At 52.4% G+C, this 17920-nt stretch overlaps 8 protein-coding genes across 8 annotated transcripts; 4 read left to right on the forward strand and 4 right to left on the reverse strand.

The window, feature by feature from the left end:
- Positions 1 to 720: 720 nt before the first annotated feature.
- On the reverse strand, positions 721 to 2223 carry N7458_011535 (UbiD family decarboxylase; the record flags this gene model as incomplete). Its single annotated transcript, XM_056914917.1, has 1 exon — positions 721 to 2223. The coding sequence occupies one exon, from the start codon at positions 2221 to 2223 to the stop codon at positions 721 to 723; it is 1503 nt and encodes a 500-aa protein (XP_056759671.1).
- A 548-nt stretch (positions 2224 to 2771) lies between these two features.
- N7458_011536 (flavin reductase family protein) lies at positions 2772 to 3510 on the forward strand (the record flags this gene model as incomplete). Its single annotated transcript, XM_056914918.1, has 2 exons — positions 2772 to 2825; positions 2869 to 3510. 2 exons carry the CDS (start codon positions 2772 to 2774, stop codon positions 3508 to 3510), a joined length of 696 nt encoding a protein of 231 aa, XP_056759672.1.
- Positions 3511 to 4736: 1226 nt separating this feature from the next.
- Positions 4737 to 6887, forward strand: N7458_011537 (uncharacterized protein; the record flags this gene model as incomplete). The annotated part of the gene is given in 7 exon segments (XM_056914919.1): positions 4737 to 5028; positions 5093 to 5224; positions 5278 to 5506; positions 5572 to 5940; positions 5992 to 6152; positions 6209 to 6636; positions 6651 to 6887. The coding sequence occupies 7 exon segments, from the start codon at positions 4737 to 4739 to the stop codon at positions 6885 to 6887; spliced, it is 1848 nt and encodes a 615-aa protein (XP_056759673.1).
- Positions 6888 to 7092: 205 nt separating this feature from the next.
- Positions 7093 to 7969, reverse strand: N7458_011538 (uncharacterized protein; the record flags this gene model as incomplete). Its single annotated transcript, XM_056914920.1, has 2 exons — positions 7093 to 7740; positions 7862 to 7969. The coding sequence occupies 2 exons, from the start codon at positions 7967 to 7969 to the stop codon at positions 7093 to 7095; spliced, it is 756 nt and encodes a 251-aa protein (XP_056759674.1).
- Positions 7970 to 8977: 1008 nt separating this feature from the next.
- N7458_011539 (flavin-containing monooxygenase) lies at positions 8978 to 10483 on the reverse strand (the record flags this gene model as incomplete). Its single annotated transcript, XM_056914921.1, has 1 exon — positions 8978 to 10483. The coding sequence occupies one exon, from the start codon at positions 10481 to 10483 to the stop codon at positions 8978 to 8980; it is 1506 nt and encodes a 501-aa protein (XP_056759675.1).
- A 1361-nt stretch (positions 10484 to 11844) lies between these two features.
- Positions 11845 to 13015, forward strand: N7458_011540 (lipase/thioesterase family protein; the record flags this gene model as incomplete). The annotated part of the gene is made up of 2 exons (XM_056914922.1): positions 11845 to 12190; positions 12285 to 13015. The coding sequence occupies 2 exons, from the start codon at positions 11845 to 11847 to the stop codon at positions 13013 to 13015; spliced, it is 1077 nt and encodes a 358-aa protein (XP_056759676.1).
- Positions 13016 to 13561: 546 nt separating this feature from the next.
- N7458_011541 (SDR family oxidoreductase) lies at positions 13562 to 14560 on the reverse strand (the record flags this gene model as incomplete). The annotated part of the gene is made up of 1 exon (XM_056914923.1): positions 13562 to 14560. The coding sequence occupies one exon, from the start codon at positions 14558 to 14560 to the stop codon at positions 13562 to 13564; it is 999 nt and encodes a 332-aa protein (XP_056759677.1).
- A 1246-nt stretch (positions 14561 to 15806) lies between these two features.
- Positions 15807 to 17730, forward strand: N7458_011542 (cytochrome P450; the record flags this gene model as incomplete). The annotated part of the gene is made up of 4 exons (XM_056914924.1): positions 15807 to 16010; positions 16131 to 16576; positions 16651 to 17035; positions 17086 to 17730. The coding sequence occupies 4 exons, from the start codon at positions 15807 to 15809 to the stop codon at positions 17728 to 17730; spliced, it is 1680 nt and encodes a 559-aa protein (XP_056759678.1).
- Between the last annotated feature and the right edge of the window lie 190 nt (positions 17731 to 17920).

Raw genomic sequence — 17920 nt, forward strand, 5'->3', positions numbered from 1 at the left:
GCCGAGATGCGCCGGGGTGGTCGGATTCGAGCTTACTTGCCGAGAATGTGTAGATTCTCAAGTATCAGTGGTCAGAGTGCCGGTCCAATTCGTCTGAGGGGAATGATTTGGCGTATTTCCTGCAATGCTTCAGCAGTGAGGGAAGTTGTAGTTGACTCGCCTTCGTCATCCGTGTCCAGAGCTAGATTGAGGCGGTAAACGCACGGACCAACGGTTGGTTGTATCGCAGGGTCCAAGAAGATATCCTTCCACTCCTCTCTTTTAGAAGATCTGTTCAAAATTCTTTACATTATCTGCGGGTCTACCATTCAGCGCTGTGCTACTATGATGAATGGAATATTTTCCGGGGTTCAGCGTAAGGTAGCCCACTGTGTGTAGACTGGCGCAAAGTGCATTCCTCAAAGTATCGAGAAGTAGGCTAGTATTTTCAAGACCCGAAAGTTAGGTGGATCTAGATGGGTTGGAAACTAGCGAGTGCATGAAGTATGATGCAGCTTGTTCTACCCATTAAGTAGGATAAAAAATAGGAAAATTACATGTTTGATGCTTGGCGTGCAGCAACATATATATTTGTGAATGAAGGGGAGATAAGGATCATCATGACAGTGAGATACGCAAACTTATGGCTACATTCAGACTTTCCATATCCATTGACATTCATGTTCAAATTAAATACAATTTCAAGAATAACTAGCAATAATCAAATTTGTCAAAAACAATCTACTCCTCCCGGAACCCCATCTTCGTCCAGTTCTCAAGGACCTTCTTCTTAACGTCCTCCGGGAACGAGTTCTCAAAGTCAGCCGCTTGCCAGTCCCGTCCAGTAGTATACTCTGACGGCATCAGAGCATCAGAAACAACCTTTCCACCCATCGTCGGCGACCCATTACCATGCGACATGTACGGAACCAACGGGAACCCACGCACATCCTCGAAGAACGTCTCATCGAGGCTAGGCCGGCACCGCGTCGAGAAAGCCCACATCACATCCTTGCCGTTATACACATCAATATCATCGCCGGCCAGGACCAGTCGGTTAATTGTGTAGCCAGCCTTATGGTTGAAGACGACGTCGCCAACGCGCTTGCGGAATTCAGCAGAGGTGGTCTTCATCTCGCGCAGACGGGCGGTGTCGATGCGCAGGGCAACCCATGTCACTTGAGATTCGAAGGGAGCAAATGCGTCAGTGACGGGTAGGCCGTTTTGCTGGCAGACCTTGCGGATTTCAGCCGCGGCGAGAGAACCGATCATCGTGTGCGTCTCATCAGTTAAGCGGCCGCAAGATGACATGGGGAGGATGGGGTCGTTACGGTAGGTGATTCGGTTGACCTTATACTTTGGCCACTGATGGACGTCACCAGGGAAGACGTAGCCGTGCATTTCGCCGAAGGGACCCTCGGGGCCCTTCTCGGTGATAGAGAGGGTACCTTCGAGGACGATCTCGGAGTTGGCGGGTACGTAGAGGTTGTTCGTGTCGCATTTGACTAGTTCCAAAGAGGATCCGGTCATGGCACCAACGTAGCCAGCTTCTGTGACGCCGTCGGGGATGGGCATGCTAGAGGCCATGATGGCAGCTGGGGGAACGCCAAAGGCCAGGGCCCAAGGGACGTCTTTGCCTTCCTTCTTCCACATCTGGTGGATCTGCCAGATGTGCTGAGGCTCGATGACCAGTCCCGTAAGGTGTTTATCATCAGAGACCATGGCGCGAGCAATAGACCAGTTGGTCCATGATCCATCAGGAGACTGGACTATGTGCATGCCATAGGTTTGGATATACTTGCCACCGTCGGCCTGGTGGATCAGAGGGGCAGGCAATTTGGTCAGATCAATCTGGCTTTCCTCCAAGACATTCTCCTTGCAAGGATCAGTGGGTACGACCGTTGGTGGGATGGGAGGCATCTCGCTGGCAGACAGCATCTTGTCGAGGATTTCCTTCATCGAGGCCGTTGGCGGTAGGGCCAAATGGCGAGCCAGACGACCATAGCGGTCCTTGGAGGACTTTCTCAGAGATCCCGGGGCACCGAGAATGCGGAAGAGGCCATTTTGAGCGCCAATGACGTTGTTGAATAGAGGGGCCTTGTCGTCGGTCTCACAGACCAGCCGAGTAATGGCAGCAGCTTCAAGATTGGGGTCAACCGGGGTGTTGATCTCAACGAGGTCATCGTCGGCTTTGAGAGCCTCCACAAAGGCTCGGAAGTTAAGGTGTGGTTTGTTGTTGGTCATTGTGAAAGTGTTGAGATGTTTGGTTTTGAATATAGTAGGGTTGGGCCTTCAGTGTATAGATTGGTGTGGATAGAGAGAGCTCTGGGGATCGCACCAACACGCAGGTTATATATGATTTGAAGTGACTCGGTACGGCAAACTCGGATCGGTCGCAGGTCCTATATTTGGATCTCAATAGGCTAATTTGCCCATTACGACACTCGGTATGCCGCAAAACTCGGGATTCCTCTCTTGCCTTGGTTGCACTCCCCCGAGGTCCCGAGTCTCCGAGCCTCCGAACTGCCCCGAGGGAGGCCATCCTCCATGCCTCGTCGCCTCAGGAGTAAAGCGGAGTTCGGTATCAGATCTCGGAAGTCTCGCATTGTCCACGAGTAGGGTCAAAATATTTGCCGACGCACTCTCGTTATTGGCTATTGACTCGCAACTAGCACCTGCAAACACCCAGGAAGAGTTCCAGCATGTCGTTCGGCTGCGGGGTTGCACATAAATAGAGGGGGCAAATCCCCTCAATTGAGTCAGACCCGAATGACAAACTGTTTGCTCCCATCATGTTCTACCAACCAGGCGTCACCGAGCACAACCTACCCCATGACCCATTCAAGGTAACGATGACCGTCAACGCGCAACGACAGAGGTCGCTGACAGCCGCAGGCATGCGTGGTCCCTCGACCGATCGGATGGATCTCCACGCAGAACAAACAAGGCCAAGCCAATCTCGCGCCCTACTCCCAGTTCAATAATCTGACCTTTGACCCGCCGTACGTGATGTTCTCATCGAACCAGACGGTCAATGGCACGCGGAAAGACACTGTCATCAATGCGGAACAAACCGGCAAGTTCGTCTGGAATCTGGCAACCTGGGACCTGCGCGAGGCCGTCAATATCTCCGCCGAGCAAGTGCCGTACGGAGTGGATGAGTTCGAGCGGGCCAAGGTGACCAAGGAGCCCGCCTCGCTGATGGATGTCCCGATGGTGCAAGAGTCGCCGGTCAAGTTCGAGTGCGAGTATCACTCCACCGTTCGGCTACCTGGAAATCCGCCCATGGGCACAGTAGATGTGGTGATCGGCCGAGTGATCGCCGTGCATATCAAGGACGAGGTTTTGACGGATGGCATTTTGGATATTCAAAAGACGAAGCCCATTGCGCGCTGTGGGTATTATCAGTACACCGTGGTCGAGAAGACATTTGACATGGTCATTCCCGGCATGTCGGAGGATGTACTGTATGGGTTAGAGGGGAATGCGAGGCGTAATAGGGAGGCCCAATCGCGGAATAATCTCGAATAATGATCGAAATCTCACCACGAATCAGGATGTGAGACTGTCAGATTTTAGTCTGAAGGGTCCAGTTGCCACATGGCAAAGGATATTGATGGATAAAGGGGTGGTTCATCGGTCGACGTTTCCAAGGTCAGAGTCGGTGAGTGAGTGCTGACTGCTGACACGGCAGAAGCCGGCCACGAGGACAGACAAAGTACTCCGTATACTAGAACGAGTAGAACCTTTGTACGGAGTATTGTATATCGACAGTCAAGATACGCATCTGCCCATATCCACCACTCAATGCTCCCACGTCCCTATCAGCAGTCAGCAATCCGCACCACACTTGGATTTACATAGCCCTGGAAACCTTAGCAACCGTGCATAGCAAGTTCTCCACGATACACCTGCCATTCACAGGTCTGCTCGCCCTTGATTGCCAGATCAGGGCCACTGACCGTGCTGCCCGCTTCGTTTATCACGGGCTATCCGACTCGTACACTGTCTATCAGCAAAGCCAAGACTTGATGTTGCAGTGTACCCTACCAGCCAAGCGGCGGTACCATGCCAAGAAGGACCGCCAAGCGCAGGGATATCGACACTCGGACCGCCAAGAGCCCCGCCTCCATTGGATCTCGCCAGTCTTGGCAGCACTTTAGCCTTTGCGGAGATTCAACCAGAACAATCAGTAGTCTGGGCAGAGTTGAGTCTATGAGTCTCATGAGCCTATCAGGCCGGCCGTCCTTCAAAGATGGCGCTATCTCGCGTGCTGGCGCAGGCGGGCTGGGCGCCCCAACCGGGGAATGGCGACTCGGCCTCTTAGACATTGGAGGCTGGATGTGGTAAATTGGTAATTGAGGTAGAGATAGCTCTTAATCAACCAGCACATGGCGGCCATGGCGCAGCTCTTGTGCCGCCAATTTCCAATCTTCTGGCCCGGCTATCGACGGTTTCTTCGCGATGTCTTGATTTGTGATTCCCGTTTCTAGTCAATGCGCCGACGGGAACCTGAGATATCAGAGGCGCAAGGAGAAAAAGATGCCAATTAACTTCATCCGCGGCTGTGAACCACCTTCCTGAATGGGATATCTCTTGCCCCCTCCCCCCTTCCCCTGCTCCTAGTCTGCATTCTACTACCCTTAGTACTATTCTGGCAGGCGCGGCATTTAAAATATAACCCACACCCCCATCTTTCCCGCTTTCTTCTTTCTGTCGATCATCTCTTTTGTTCTGTCGCCCTTTTCCTATCCATTATGAATGCGTCCGACCCCATCGAGGTCGCCGAGGTGTCCAAGTCCAAGGCACTTCAGCACGATGTCGACCTGAGCGAGAAGCGCCAGGATCCTGGCCAGGATCTGACTATTGAGCCTGCTCCGGCCGACCAAACTACGGAAGGCGAGGATGAAGTCCTTCACAAGGTGTATCCCAGTGAAGAGGACTTGCGGACTCTGCGCCGTGTCGCGGGACGTCTTCACTGGACTATCTTCACTGTCGCATTTGTAGAGCTGTGCGAGCGGTTCTCATACTATGGAACTACGGCAGTTTGTGAGTGAACAGCAGCCATCTTGCAGTATGAACTACACTGGATGAAATACTGACTCTTTCATAGTTGTCAATTTTATTCAGCGCCCTCTTCCGGCAAACTCGAAGACCGGTGCTCTGGCAGCTGGCGCTGATTTTAATAACGACGTGCCTGGAGCTCTGGGAATGGGGCAACGCGCTTCTACTGGTCTGACACTGTGTAAGTAAGCCGCGTGGAAACAGAAACTAAAGGACATGTTTGCTGACATCCAGGCACAGTCAATCAGTTCTGGTCATACGTGATGCCATTGGCCGGTGCATATATCGCTGACCAGTACTGGGGTCGATTCCGCACCATCTTTGCATCCATTGCTTGCGCTCTCGTAGGACACGTCATCCTGATTGTGTCTGCCATTCCTAATGTCATCGCCAAACCTGGTGGCTCGATTGCTTGTTTTTCGATCGGTCTGGTCATCATGGGTGTTGGAACTGGTGGCTTCAAGTAGGTGGAAAACAATAGATCATCTGGTGGAGAACCATCGGCGACGAGACTAATCTGCTTCGCAGGTCTAACATTTCCCCACTCATTGCTGAGCAATACCGCGAGGACAAGCCATATATCAAGGTCATGCCCAATGGAGAACGGGTGATCGTTGACCCTGCTGCAACAGTCGCCCGTATCTATCTGTACTTCTACCTGATGGTCAACGTTGGTTCCTTGGTCGGCCAGCTTGCCATGGTGTACGCTGAGCGATATGTTGGATTCTGGCTGTCTTTCCTTCTCCCCACGCTGATGTTCTGCATCTGCCCGACGGTGTTGTACTTCTGCCGGGGCAAGTATCACCTGGTCCCACCCACGGGCTCGACTTATACCCAGGCCTTCCGTTTGTGGTCTTTGGCTATGAAGGGCCGCTGGTCTCTCAATCCTGTCAAGATGTAAGTTGCGGCTCATGTAACCGGCTGTTGGATGCAAACTCATACGTATAGGTTCAAAAAAACTGCACCCGAGCACGAATTCTGGGATCACGTTAAGCCCACCACTCTGGGCGCTAACAAGCCTCAGTGGATGACCTTTGATGACGCGTGGGTGGACGAAGTTCGCCGTGGACTCAAGGCTTGCCAGGTGTTCCTGTGGTATCCTCTTTATTGTAAGTTAAAGTCCACCTGGAAATCTCATGTATACGGCTGCTGATAATGTTTCTAGGGCTGGCCTACAACCAGATGCTTAACAACCTGACCTCCCAAGCCGCAACCATGCAGCTGAACGGTGTCCCCAACGACGTCATTAACAATTTCAACCCCCTTGCTCTGATCATCTTCATCCCCATCTTTGACCGCCTCGTATACCCCGGTCTCCGCCGCATGGGATTCCACTTTACCCCACTGAAGCGCATCACCGCTGGTTTCGCCGTTGCCGGCTCCGGCATGATCGTTGCCACCGTCACCCAATTCTACATCTACAAACTCGGACCCTGCGGCAAAGACGCTAACCGCTGTCTCGAGGAGCTCGGCGAGCACAGTCCCATCTCCGTCTGGATCCAAGTTCTCACTTACGTTCTGGGCGGTATCTCTGAGATTCTGGCCTCGGTCACCTCGCTCGAGTACGCCTACACCAAGGCCCCCGGAACATGCGTTCGCTCGTGCAGGCCGTGGCGCTTTTCACGAATGCCATTTCTGCGGCTATCGGACAGGCGTTGGTGGGTCTTTCTGCGGATCCGCTGCTTGTGTGGAACTATGCTATTGTGGCTATTTTGGCGTTTGCGGGCTGCGTGGGCTTCTGGTTGACTAATTTCAAGTTGGATCAGGAGGAGGATAAGCTTAACATGTTGCCTCAGAGTAAGTATGAGGGTCGGGGGGAGAAGACAGATGTGGAGGCGAAATGAGGTTGATATGAGTTGATGTATGATGGTTTATGAGAGATGGGTATGATGCACTGCACCTGTGGATTAGCTTGATGCTATCTCCATAGTGTGTATATAGTGGTCTTGATGATATTCAAGGCTATAGGAAAATCAAAGATAGTTAATATGACTAGTCTTTCGTGTGCTGGTGGTACATTAAGATTGTAATATACAAAGTAAGAAGTTATTACTCTTCTTCCTCTTCGTTGACATCTTCGTCCACGTCGCTTTCGTCTTCTATATACTCTTCCTCGTTTTCGTCCTCCTCTTGGCCGTCATCGGCATCCTCAGCTTCTTTTTCCTTCTTTCCATTCTCCTTTTGTTTCTTGTTAGAACCAGTCGACTGCTTCGCAGTCCGCTTTGTCCCGGCACTATTCTTCTCATTTCCGTCTTCCTCATCCTCCTCCTCATCAAATTGATCGTCATCACCATCATCCTTGCTAGAACTCCGCGTCTTCGGTCCTTTCTTTCCTTTTCCATTCCCCTTCTCTTCCTCCTCATCACCCGACCCCTTCCTACCACTAACATCCCTCCTCGCCTCCCTCGCCCTCTCCGTATTCCCAACAACCTGCCTCCCCTCCTTCGACCCTTCAACCTTCTTCTCCTCCGTCTCTTCTTTCTCCCCCTCACTCATCTGCTCCCACGCCTTCTTCGGCAAATACCGCTTCCGCGTACCATTCTCGTCGTCCTTCCGCGCAGTCCCCGATCCCTCTTTTGTCTGCCATTCTTCATTCGTCCACTCGTTGAGATGCTTTTGCGATGGGGATTGCCCGTCTTGTTTAGAGGTTGTGTAGTCGCCGCCGCGTTTTTTGTATTCGGAGGCCATCATTTGGGCCTGCGAAGCAGTAGCAATCAGTACAGATTAGATGTGGTTCAAAAAGAGATAAAGTTGACGGGTGAATGGGCGGGCAAAAGGAGAGAGGTGGAAGTGGTTAGGGGAGGGAGTTCCATGTTACCTTGCGAGCAGACCATTGTCCGGGTTTCCCGCCCTTGTCACTGTTGTGAATTTCCTCTTTGATTTCCTCGCGGAGCTTGGGATCGGTGTACTTGTCCTTTGGTGCCATTGTGACGTGACGGATTGAATTGAATTGGGTTCGTATGGTTTTTGAATGGGTTGTTACTTCGCAGGGGGTGGGAGTGTAAGCGGAATTGAGTATAGAAGTTGTATAAAAAGATCTACTTTTCGCGGCTAGGGACCATGCCTTTTATAACTACTCTACTTGAACCCTACGCAATCACACTCGGCAAATATAAATCCATCAGCTAGATTCTAAATTCTAAATTCTAAATTCTAGAATCCTGTATCTACAATCAAGGGTCACCTTGACGATGACATCTCCACGCTACCCGTCCCCGGAGTGACATCATCCCATCCCATCGCATCCGATCTCCATACGGTGGTACCTACTCACTTACCCAGCCCCGGACCAAAGTTAAACGGAATGCGGGCGCGGCTGGGTCTGGATCGGGTTCGTTCCTGGGGAAATCCAGTTTGGGCGCAACTTAATCGATCGGGGAGATGGGTGGCGCCGTCAGAAAGATGGGGCTGGGGCTGATCGAGCTGGTTTCTGGTTTTTGGAAATAGGTGGTGTTGTTGGATCCTTGATTGATGGGTTCGGGGTTTGTTGGGACGTTGGATTGGTTGGGTTTGTGATTAAGCTTGATTTGATCTGCGACTGTGTAGGTAAGGCAAGGCTAGGTAGGGTTGAGGTTTGGATCGTGAAGTGGTACGATATGACGCCGTGTAGATTTGGCAGTTCCGCCAATTAGAAAAAAAGGGGTTGCTTTAATATTGTGATTGGTAGTGGAAGGGAGGGGAATTTGAGAGGAATGATTCTTTGCTATTTGTTGATCTCCTTATATCCAAAGACATAGTAAACGCTGGAATCTACTACTAGAACGTACTCCCAAACCAAGACGACGTAATCAACAAGAATGATCACAGATGATGTAATATATAACAAACCGAAAAGAAAAGAAAAAGTCGTCACAAATATACCCAGGTATCATGATAAGTCAACACATGTCAAACCACCCAGACACGCTGTCTGTCTGTCTGTCTGTCTGTCTGTCTACGACAACTTCGGGCGCAACCGCAAACTCGGCCCAGCCACAAACTCCATCCCCTCATTGATATCCCCCTTCAACGCAAACTTGATATCCTTGTGATAATGATCCCGCGGCTGCCAAGGCCCCTTATCGCCCGCGCGAGGCAACGTGCGCTGCGCACGGGTCACATACGTCGAGTTCAGATTCAACAGCGGACGCTCCTGTAAATTCTTCGCGTCCGCGGGCTTCAGTCTCGGCGTTGCGGCAATCAATTTGCGTTCGTCGAGGGTCTTGAGCAACCGCGTGACGAATTGCACCGTCGCGTCGGAACCGAGGGTCCACGAGGCATTGGTGTATCCGATGATGAAGGTGGCATTGGGGAGGTCTTGCAGCATCACGCCGTTCCACATGAACTTTGAGCCCGGGTCGTACTTCTTGCCGTCGATGCTGACTTGTGCGCCGCCGGCGAGTTGGAGCTGGAGACCTGTCGCGGTGATGATGATATCTGCGTCTAGGGTTTCGCCGCTGTTCAGGGTGATGCCGTTGGAGACGACGGTCTTGATGGTGTCTGTGCGCACATCGGCCTTGCCCGCCCGGAGACTCTTGAAGAAGTCCCCGTCTGGGCAGACGCAGAGTCGCTGGTCCCAGGGGTTATACCGGGGCGCAAAGTGCGGCTCGTAGGGGATGTGTTTGGGCAGTTGGCGGCTGACGTTCTTCTTGAGGATCCATTTGGAGAAGGTGGGGAATTTCTGGCAGAAGAGGAAGAAGATGCGTGTTGTGATGATCCAGATTGCGCGCTGGATGCGCTGGTATGTGGCTGAGGGGAGGATGTATGAGAGCCAGTGGTTGGCGGAGCGGTTGGGGAGGGAGAGGATGTAGGTTGGGCTGCGCTGGAGCATTGTGACGCGGGCGGCTTTGTCGGCCAGATTAGGGAGGAGAGTGATGGCCGTGGCGCCGGAGCCGATGATCACGATCTTCTTGCCGGTGTAGTCCAGGTCCTCGGGCCAGAATTGTGGGTGGATGATTTGGCCCTTGAAGGCGTCCAGTCCGGGGATCTTGGCTTGGAGAGGCTGCTTGTAGTTGTAGTAGCCCGTGCCGAAGATCACGAACCGCGCAGTGTACTTCTTTTCCTTGCCGTCGGCGTCGACCGACAGGTTCCAGACGTGCTCCTCATTTGACCAATCGGCGTTGGTGAGCTTGTGCTTGTAGAGGATGTGCTTGTCAATGCCGTACTTGCGCGCCGTGTCGCCAATGTAGGTCTTGATCGCAGAGCCCTCGGCGATGGGGTTGCTGCGGTTCCAGGGGTTGAACGCGAAACCGAAGGTGAAGAGGTCCGAGTCGGAGCGGATGCCGGGGTACTTGAACAGGTCCCAGGTTCCACCGTGGTCGTGGCGGGCCTCGAGAATGGTATAGCTGAAGCCGGGCAGTTGGTCTTGGACGCGGTAGGCAGCGTTGATGCCGGAAATGCCTGCGCCGACGATGATCACGTCGAAACGGTGCTCCGACTGTCCATTGGCGTGGCCGTTCATGATGGCGAGAGGGGAAGGGGGTAGTGATGGGAGGAGGATAGGGTATGGAGGAGAGGAGATTAAAGCAAGTCGATCACCATGATACTTAAGAAGATCAAAGATGGGGTGGCGTAGCGACTGTTTGACAGCTCACATGCCTCGGTTTCACGGTGATCCATGATCGGCGGTGGATTGATCCGCCTCGCGATGGTTGCCCTCGAACGGAGTGCGGAGGGATTTTAAAGTATGGGGGCGGAGGGTTAATACCGAGTCGGGAGGGTTATAGTATGGGGTACCTGATCCAGTTTGTACTAATGTAGGTAGTACTGCAATGTACGAATTACCAAGTACTTCAAGACAAGACTTGACAGTCGAATTCTTTCTGAATGTTTGAGTGTCCACGAGACTAAAATCCCGAAAGTCTGGAGCACATCACGCCGACTGTGCGGGCTCCACAAGAGCAGACAATGACATGCGACAGGGTCGAGTCTGTAGACAGAGCTAGCATTGACAATCTATAGTATACTACAGTCTTTATCTCCATGATGGTATAGTCAAGAGTCGACTGTCTATCTTGTGCTTCATAAGCTGCAGTCGCAACAAACTGGTTACACAGATCTACCACGATCGAGATCGTAGTCCAATTCAAGACATGACCCTATAGAGAGCCATAGTGAAGCAGATACAATACATACAAATGCAGTGTAGTCTCCATTCTGACATCGATAACGGTCGCATGTGTCATGCCTCTCACCAGAATCTCAAGTCTACCTGCCATAACCAGCCGAGGACCCTCATTCTTCTCCACTCCTCAGGAAACCCTCGCAAGAATCATCACAAATCCCCAGAGATTCCACCTCGGTCCCAGCTCCATAGAACCCAAAATCAAGCCTCTTCCACCGTCAAAGTAAAAAGATGAAAGAACACACTCGAACACCCCACCGGCGATCCTTTCCCCATTCAGATAGCTTTGCGAGATCGCCATCGACCACAGGCGGCTCCGAGGCCCACGAGCGGATGGTTAGTTCCCGAACTGGCGTAGCGTGTCCTCCTTGACTTCCCCACAGGCACGGCAGTGGACGCTCTCGCCGACCAACGGTACCGACTGGAGAAGCCAGGGGGGGGGGGGGAAGCGCTTGTTGAATTTCACATCATCGTGCCATTTATCAGGCGCGCGGAGGTCGCGATCATGGAAGTCAGAGTCCAGTGTCCCATCCCAGTGGTGCCTTCGACATCACATCCTCCGTGGTCCTGGTCCTGCTCCTGGTATACACTCGTCGCCATACTCAATCCTTTGACAGGATTGAACGGACCATAAGCACTGAAAACGGACCGTACGCGCTGAGACAGAATCAACCTCCTGAACCATCCAAGTCCCAACCATGTCCCTCGCAAAGGCAAAGCTCTCGCTCGCCGAGAAGCTCGACTTCCTCCCCGCATTGGCGACTATCTTCGCCGCGGCGACTTGGTCGCTTTTCACGGCTCTCTGGCGTACAGAGCGCCAGGCCAAGTCTCTGCTGCTGCACGTTGGCTATGCGGTTTTCCGCCAGACCACGGCGCGCTTATCCCCGGCCCAGATGCAGGCTATCTCGCCGCCGAGTAACAAGATCTATGAGCGCTTTGTGAAGAAGGTGGGCGTGAAGTCTCAATCGGTGGAATTGGGTCACGGCGCACAGGGCCATTGGATTGGTGATCGCAATGCGAAAAATGTGCTTATCTGGTTTCATGGTAAGCAGAAACTGCCCACACCCCTGGACGGATCCAATTGAGCTCTAAAATTGGAATGCAATTGACTGACCTTCTTTTTTTTTTTTTTCTCCAGGCGGCGGCTTCTGTCTCCCCGCCAACTTGGGCTACTTCAAGTTCTACACCCAAGTCGTCGCCGACCTCGAACGAGCGGGCAAATCCGTCGCCGTCTTCAGTCTCACCTACACCCTCGCCCCGGAAGCAATCTACCCAACCCAGCTCCGCCAAGCTGTTACTGCAGTCCGCTACATCCTCTCCCAACCTAACCGCGACCCATCAACCGTCTTCCTGGGCGGCGACTCCGCCGGCGGAAACCTCGCCTGCGGCGTCCTCTCCCACTTGGCCCACCCTCATCCCGAAATCGAGCCGCTGACGCTGGGCGCGAACAAACTCGGCGGCGCGGCAATGATCGCACCCTGGACCCTCCTCGATAGCGTGTTCCCGCCCGAACAGATTATTTATGACGGTGGGGACTTGATCACCGTTGCTGTGGCGGGGCCGTGGAGTAAGGCGTATTTGAGCGACACGACCAGGGATTATTATACTGATTTGTCGCATGCGCCGACGGAGTGGTTCAGCACGTTCCCTGTGGAGAAGGTGTTGATTACCGGTGGTGGGAATGAGATTATGTTGCCGATTATTCGTGATTTTGCGGAGAAGTTCCAGGAGGGGTTCCCTGATGTGGAGTTTTTTGTCGGGCATCGCGAATGTCATGTTGCGCCCGTTTATAATTTGGAGTTGGGGAGTACCGAGGAGACGGAGCAGGGGAAGAAGATCAAGTCTTGGTTGAGGGAGTTGTTGAAGTAGGGGAGGAAGGAGGTTGTAGATGTTGTTTTGTTTCTGTGGATCTTGGATATTGGCCAAGTCTTTGACGGGTTCTATATAGGGTTGGAGGGAGATTGGGTGTTGATAAACATTTTCAGATGAATATATATGCTTTGTGATTGATGACATTTGTGTAACTCGTTCGTACTACTTCATCTCTATCTAGAAGGTAGTACTATCAGTGCAACGGTAAGCTAATTTCTACCGAGAAAGGATGACTGCAGTATTGATTCCCGGTCGTGTTCCAGGGTACACATTCGGGAGGTTTTCCACGTTTTCCACGGTTGCCAACTGACAGGTAGTTTGTCGTCCCATTTAATTTTAATTCCAAGTCTAATTCTTCTACAGGTAATTCTGGGGATGTATAGTATCTGGTTTCACAATTCCACATCATATCTTCACAGAGAGCGCAAGTACATGGCAAGTAACATCAGACCTCTCCCTCAATCCCTGCATAGTAACAGTAGGGTATAATCACATTTCAACCAAAATCGCCAAATCGATTCTCTCCCCCTACAACCCTCCCTCTTACAGACCCTCCCTCTGCTGCACCTCCCTCAATCTCCTCAACGACCCGGACGCAAACGACCGCACCCCCTCCTGCATCCACGTCGGCATCGCCCGCACCAAACTAGCCGCAGACTGACTAGCCGGCAAAATAACCTGCCCACTATTCTGCGACAGGATCTGCTTCACAATCGCACCCGCCACAAACTGCACCGTCATAATGGGCTGGCGGAAATGCGACTCGTGATCCGTCAGCATCTTGATCATCGGCGTCCGCACCCACAACGGATGCACGACGGAGGTGCGCACACCGGGCGCATTATACCAGAACTTGAGTTCCTGGCGCAGCGATTCGTGGAAGGCGAGTGCGCTGACCTTGGAGCAGCAGTAATCGGCCATTTCACCCAGGGCGACGAACGATGCCATCGATGCGATGGTGACCACGTGCCCGTGATTGGCGCGGATCATGGCCGGCAGGAACTCCTTGACCATGAGGAAGTGCGAGATGGTGTTGACTTCGAAGGTTTGTCTGATCTTGGACTCGGGTTCGTCGAGGATGGTGCCGTCGTGGCCGACGCCGGCGTTGTTCACGAGCACGGTGGGCTCGCCGTGGTTATCGCGGATCGCCTTGGCGACCTCGGCGATGCTGGCGGAGGAAGTGATGTCCGCTTTGTAGAAGGTTACATTCGCGGGCAGTGTGAAGGTGGGCTCGTTGATGTCGAGGATGATTACGCGCACGCCTGTTTTGGCCAGGTCTTCCATGACTTGTTTGCCGATGCCGCTGCTGCCACCGGTGATGAGGATGAGTTCGCGTGCGGGATTCCAGCGGGGGCTGCTGGTCCAGTTGTTCAGGGTCCATTGGGAGAGGGACTTGTTGATGCTGCGCAGGAGGCCGAGGGCGAGGACTACGCCCAGGGCTTTTTGGGTGAGTGGGTTGCGCAGGTAGGCTTGGGCCGGTTCGGGGATGTGCGCGAGGGCAGTCTGGGTGTATTGTTGGAGGAGATCGAGGTAGGCCGCCATGGTGGTGGTGATAGCAAGGGGAGAAGGTGAGGATGAGGGATAGAAGGTGGAAAGTGACAATTGGAGAAGGGAGGGTGAAAGGTAAGGGGGAAAGAAGAAAAGAAGAGCTGCAGGAGAAGCTCGACGATGTCGATCGGGGTCTTTTTATGAAGTCCTGCGATGGAATTGAGTGCCTTAAGTGCGCGGGTGCACGATTGGATCCAAGGATGGTTGCTCAAGGGCGGAAAAAGTGGACTCTGTACCGCCGGCGACTAAATGCCCCAAATAATAATATCGTGTCGCGTCTAGCATTTTGGGGTTCTCCACCAGCCGAGGCTTTTATTGTGTCACTGCATGGGGATCGACAGACGAATGGCCCTGGAGGATCCTCCGCAGGGATTGTACTTGATGTACATGGAAATTGGGACTGGACTAGCACCAAAGAGGACTAGAACAAGACCTAACCTAATTGAGCCACCACTGCGAATCCACAATCCCGAAGCTTTTTCACATGCAACTCCTTCGGTTTTGGTTCGTGCTTTTTACTTCCCCGCAGATTCTGTCTGTGTAGGGCGGGCTATGGAGTACATACTACTCCGTACTCTACTCGAGACTCTCGGCACTACATCGGCACAAGTACCCTGATCATTCCATATCCCCCCCCCCCCCCCCCCCAACATGTTTAACATGATCCATGCTCAGGCACTGACGTCGGAAGAATCCTACTGGATCTGGTTAGATCTGGGGACCCCATTCGATCTTAGGGCTACCATGATATCACAATCCTCCGATCTCACAAGCTGGTCGGCTGGATTCCCCCACCTGTTGAATTAGAATATCGCATGATAGTCATTCTTTGATACCACTCCAGGAGTAGACTAGTAGTAGTAATGTAGTAATATCTCCCCCCATAGGCAGACAGATTGAACTATGAGCTCATCTTTCACACCGTTAGAATCCCCAATGACATACGCCCAGTACCGAGGTCGATCCCCAACCGCACCGCGGGGCTCGCCGATCGGTGGAGTCCACATGGAGACACATGTTTGCAGGAGTTCCTAGCATGCATTGGTATTTAGTTAGTTTGCACTGGGGCTATCTTTGAAAGTGGAATCTTTTCTCCCCCAGACTTTTCTTCCCTTTCTCAATCCCTCCGACAATATTCGAGACATGTCGGTGGTTTAATTCCTATTTTTGATATATCCCTCCGCTCCAGAGGACCCTTCCATCCTAGGATCTCCTGCATTGCATCGATTACCTTGCAGACATGGCGGCCGGAGATAGCTTTCCAGCCCTCTTGGCCTTTACCCTCGTCGAGGCCTATTTCCTGCAGCGCACTGTCTTTGCGGATGACACTTTTCGGACCGTCGTGCTAGGTGCATTAGCCGTGAATGTCTTCCTCAAGGGTGTCTATAGTCTGGTCATTTGGCCGTTCTTCTTGAATCCACTGCGTCATCTGCCCAAGGTCTCGGTACGTACTACCCGCCAGCCCTAATCAATCTACCATCAACCACCCCAGTCCAAGCCCTATAGCCCACCCAGTCTATATCCACATCTCTAAAAGCTTCATCTAACATGTTGATCTTGACAGGGCCTCATGAGCCATGCCAAAATCATCTTCGACTCCCCCCGCGGGCGCATGCCCCTTTACTGGATGAAAACCATCCCCAACGATGGCCTCATCCACCTCCGCGACATGATCGGCCAAAGTTACCTAATCGCTACAAACCACCAAGCCCTCCTCGACATCATGAGTACTAACACTTATGATTTCGAGAAACCCTGGCGAGCGCGTAACTTCCTCGCTCGTATTTTGGGCTTTGGTCTGATTTTGTCCGAGGGCGCGGCTCATAAGAAGCAGCGGAAAGCGTTGACTCCTGCGTTTAATATCAAGAATATCCGGGCTATGTATTCATTGATGTGGGATAAGACGAATCAGTTGCTTGTTGAGATGGAGAAGGAGTTGAAGATGAATCCTATGGATGGGACAGATCCGGAGGAGGGCGTTGGAAAGTTGGAAATGGGTGTTTGGGGGAGGTATGTCAACATTCTTTTCCTTGCTCGTCATGCCCTCTCTTTGGAAAATATTTGTGTTAATGCGAGTTGTGTAGTCGCCTCACTCTCGATATCATTGGTCCCGCCGCGATGGGCCGTGATTTCCGCTCCCTGCAGAATAGTGATAACCCCGTCGCTGAGAGCTTCCTGCGTATCTTGGAACCGACTACCGAGAAGATGGCCTTTTTGGCTATGAACTTTACCCTGCCACAGTGGCTTGCGCAGCGTGTGCCCTGGCGCCTGAACCAAGTCATCGCTAATGAGACGGGTTTCCTACGGAACCTCTGCAATGATATCGTTCGGGAGAAACGGGAGATGCTGGCTGCGTCCAAGGCCTCAGCGAAGGATCTCGAGGCTGATATTCTCGGCACTATGATGCTAGGCGGCGATTTCAGTGATACTGAGCTGGTGGATCAGATGTTGACCTTCTTGGCCGCTGGAGTAAGTCTTCCTCTACTATCTAAAAGACAGATATACCCTATATTCTATAGATGCATCTTGCTAACCACTTCCCCTTCCAGCATGAAACCACCGCTGCAGCTCTAACCTGGGCCTGCTACCTTCTCACCCTCCACCCCGAAATTCAAACCCGCCTACGCACCGAAATCCGCTCCAAAATCCCCTCCGCCACACACCCCATAACCCACTCCGACCTCGAATCCCTCCCCCTCCTAAACGGCGTCTGCCAAGAAGTCCTCCGCCTCTATCCAACTGTCCCCGCCACGATCCGTGAATCCATCCGTGATACCACCGTCGCCGGTAAACACGTTCCAAAGGGAACACGTCTCATCCTCTGCCCCTACGCCATCAACCGCGCTCCGATCTTCTGGGGCGAGGATGGGGACAAGTTTGTCCCTGAACGCTGGATTGATACTGATAAGGCGGGGAACCAAGTGCCGAATAATAACGGGGGTGCTTCGACAAATTTTGCCCAGATAACGTTTTTGCATGGGCAGAGATCGTGTATTGGTAAGGATTTTGCGAGGGCTGAGTTGAGATGTGCGGTTGCGGGCGTGGTGGGGAGGTTTCAGTTTGAGATGCAGGATCCGAAGCAGGAGATTCATATTGCGGGCGCGGTTACGACGAAGCCTGTTGAGGGGATGAATTTGAAGATGTGGAGGGTTGAAGGGTGGTGAATTGGATTAAGAGGTGGAAGGTAGGGTAGGGTAGGGCAAGATTCTGGCGTTTTGGTATGGGTATAATATGGCTATGGCTTGATATCTTTATGAATACCGTTGTAAATCTTTCTGTTCTTGATGTATAAAGTGACGACTCTTATTCAATATGCAAGTCCTTGCTCGTAATAGGACATTTTCTCATGGAAAC

The sequence above is a fragment of the Penicillium daleae genome (assembly GCF_028827525.1).
Source record: "Penicillium daleae strain IBT 16125 chromosome Unknown utg000009l_segment0_segment0, whole genome shotgun sequence".
NCBI classification, from domain to species: domain Eukaryota; kingdom Fungi; phylum Ascomycota; class Eurotiomycetes; order Eurotiales; family Aspergillaceae; genus Penicillium; species Penicillium daleae.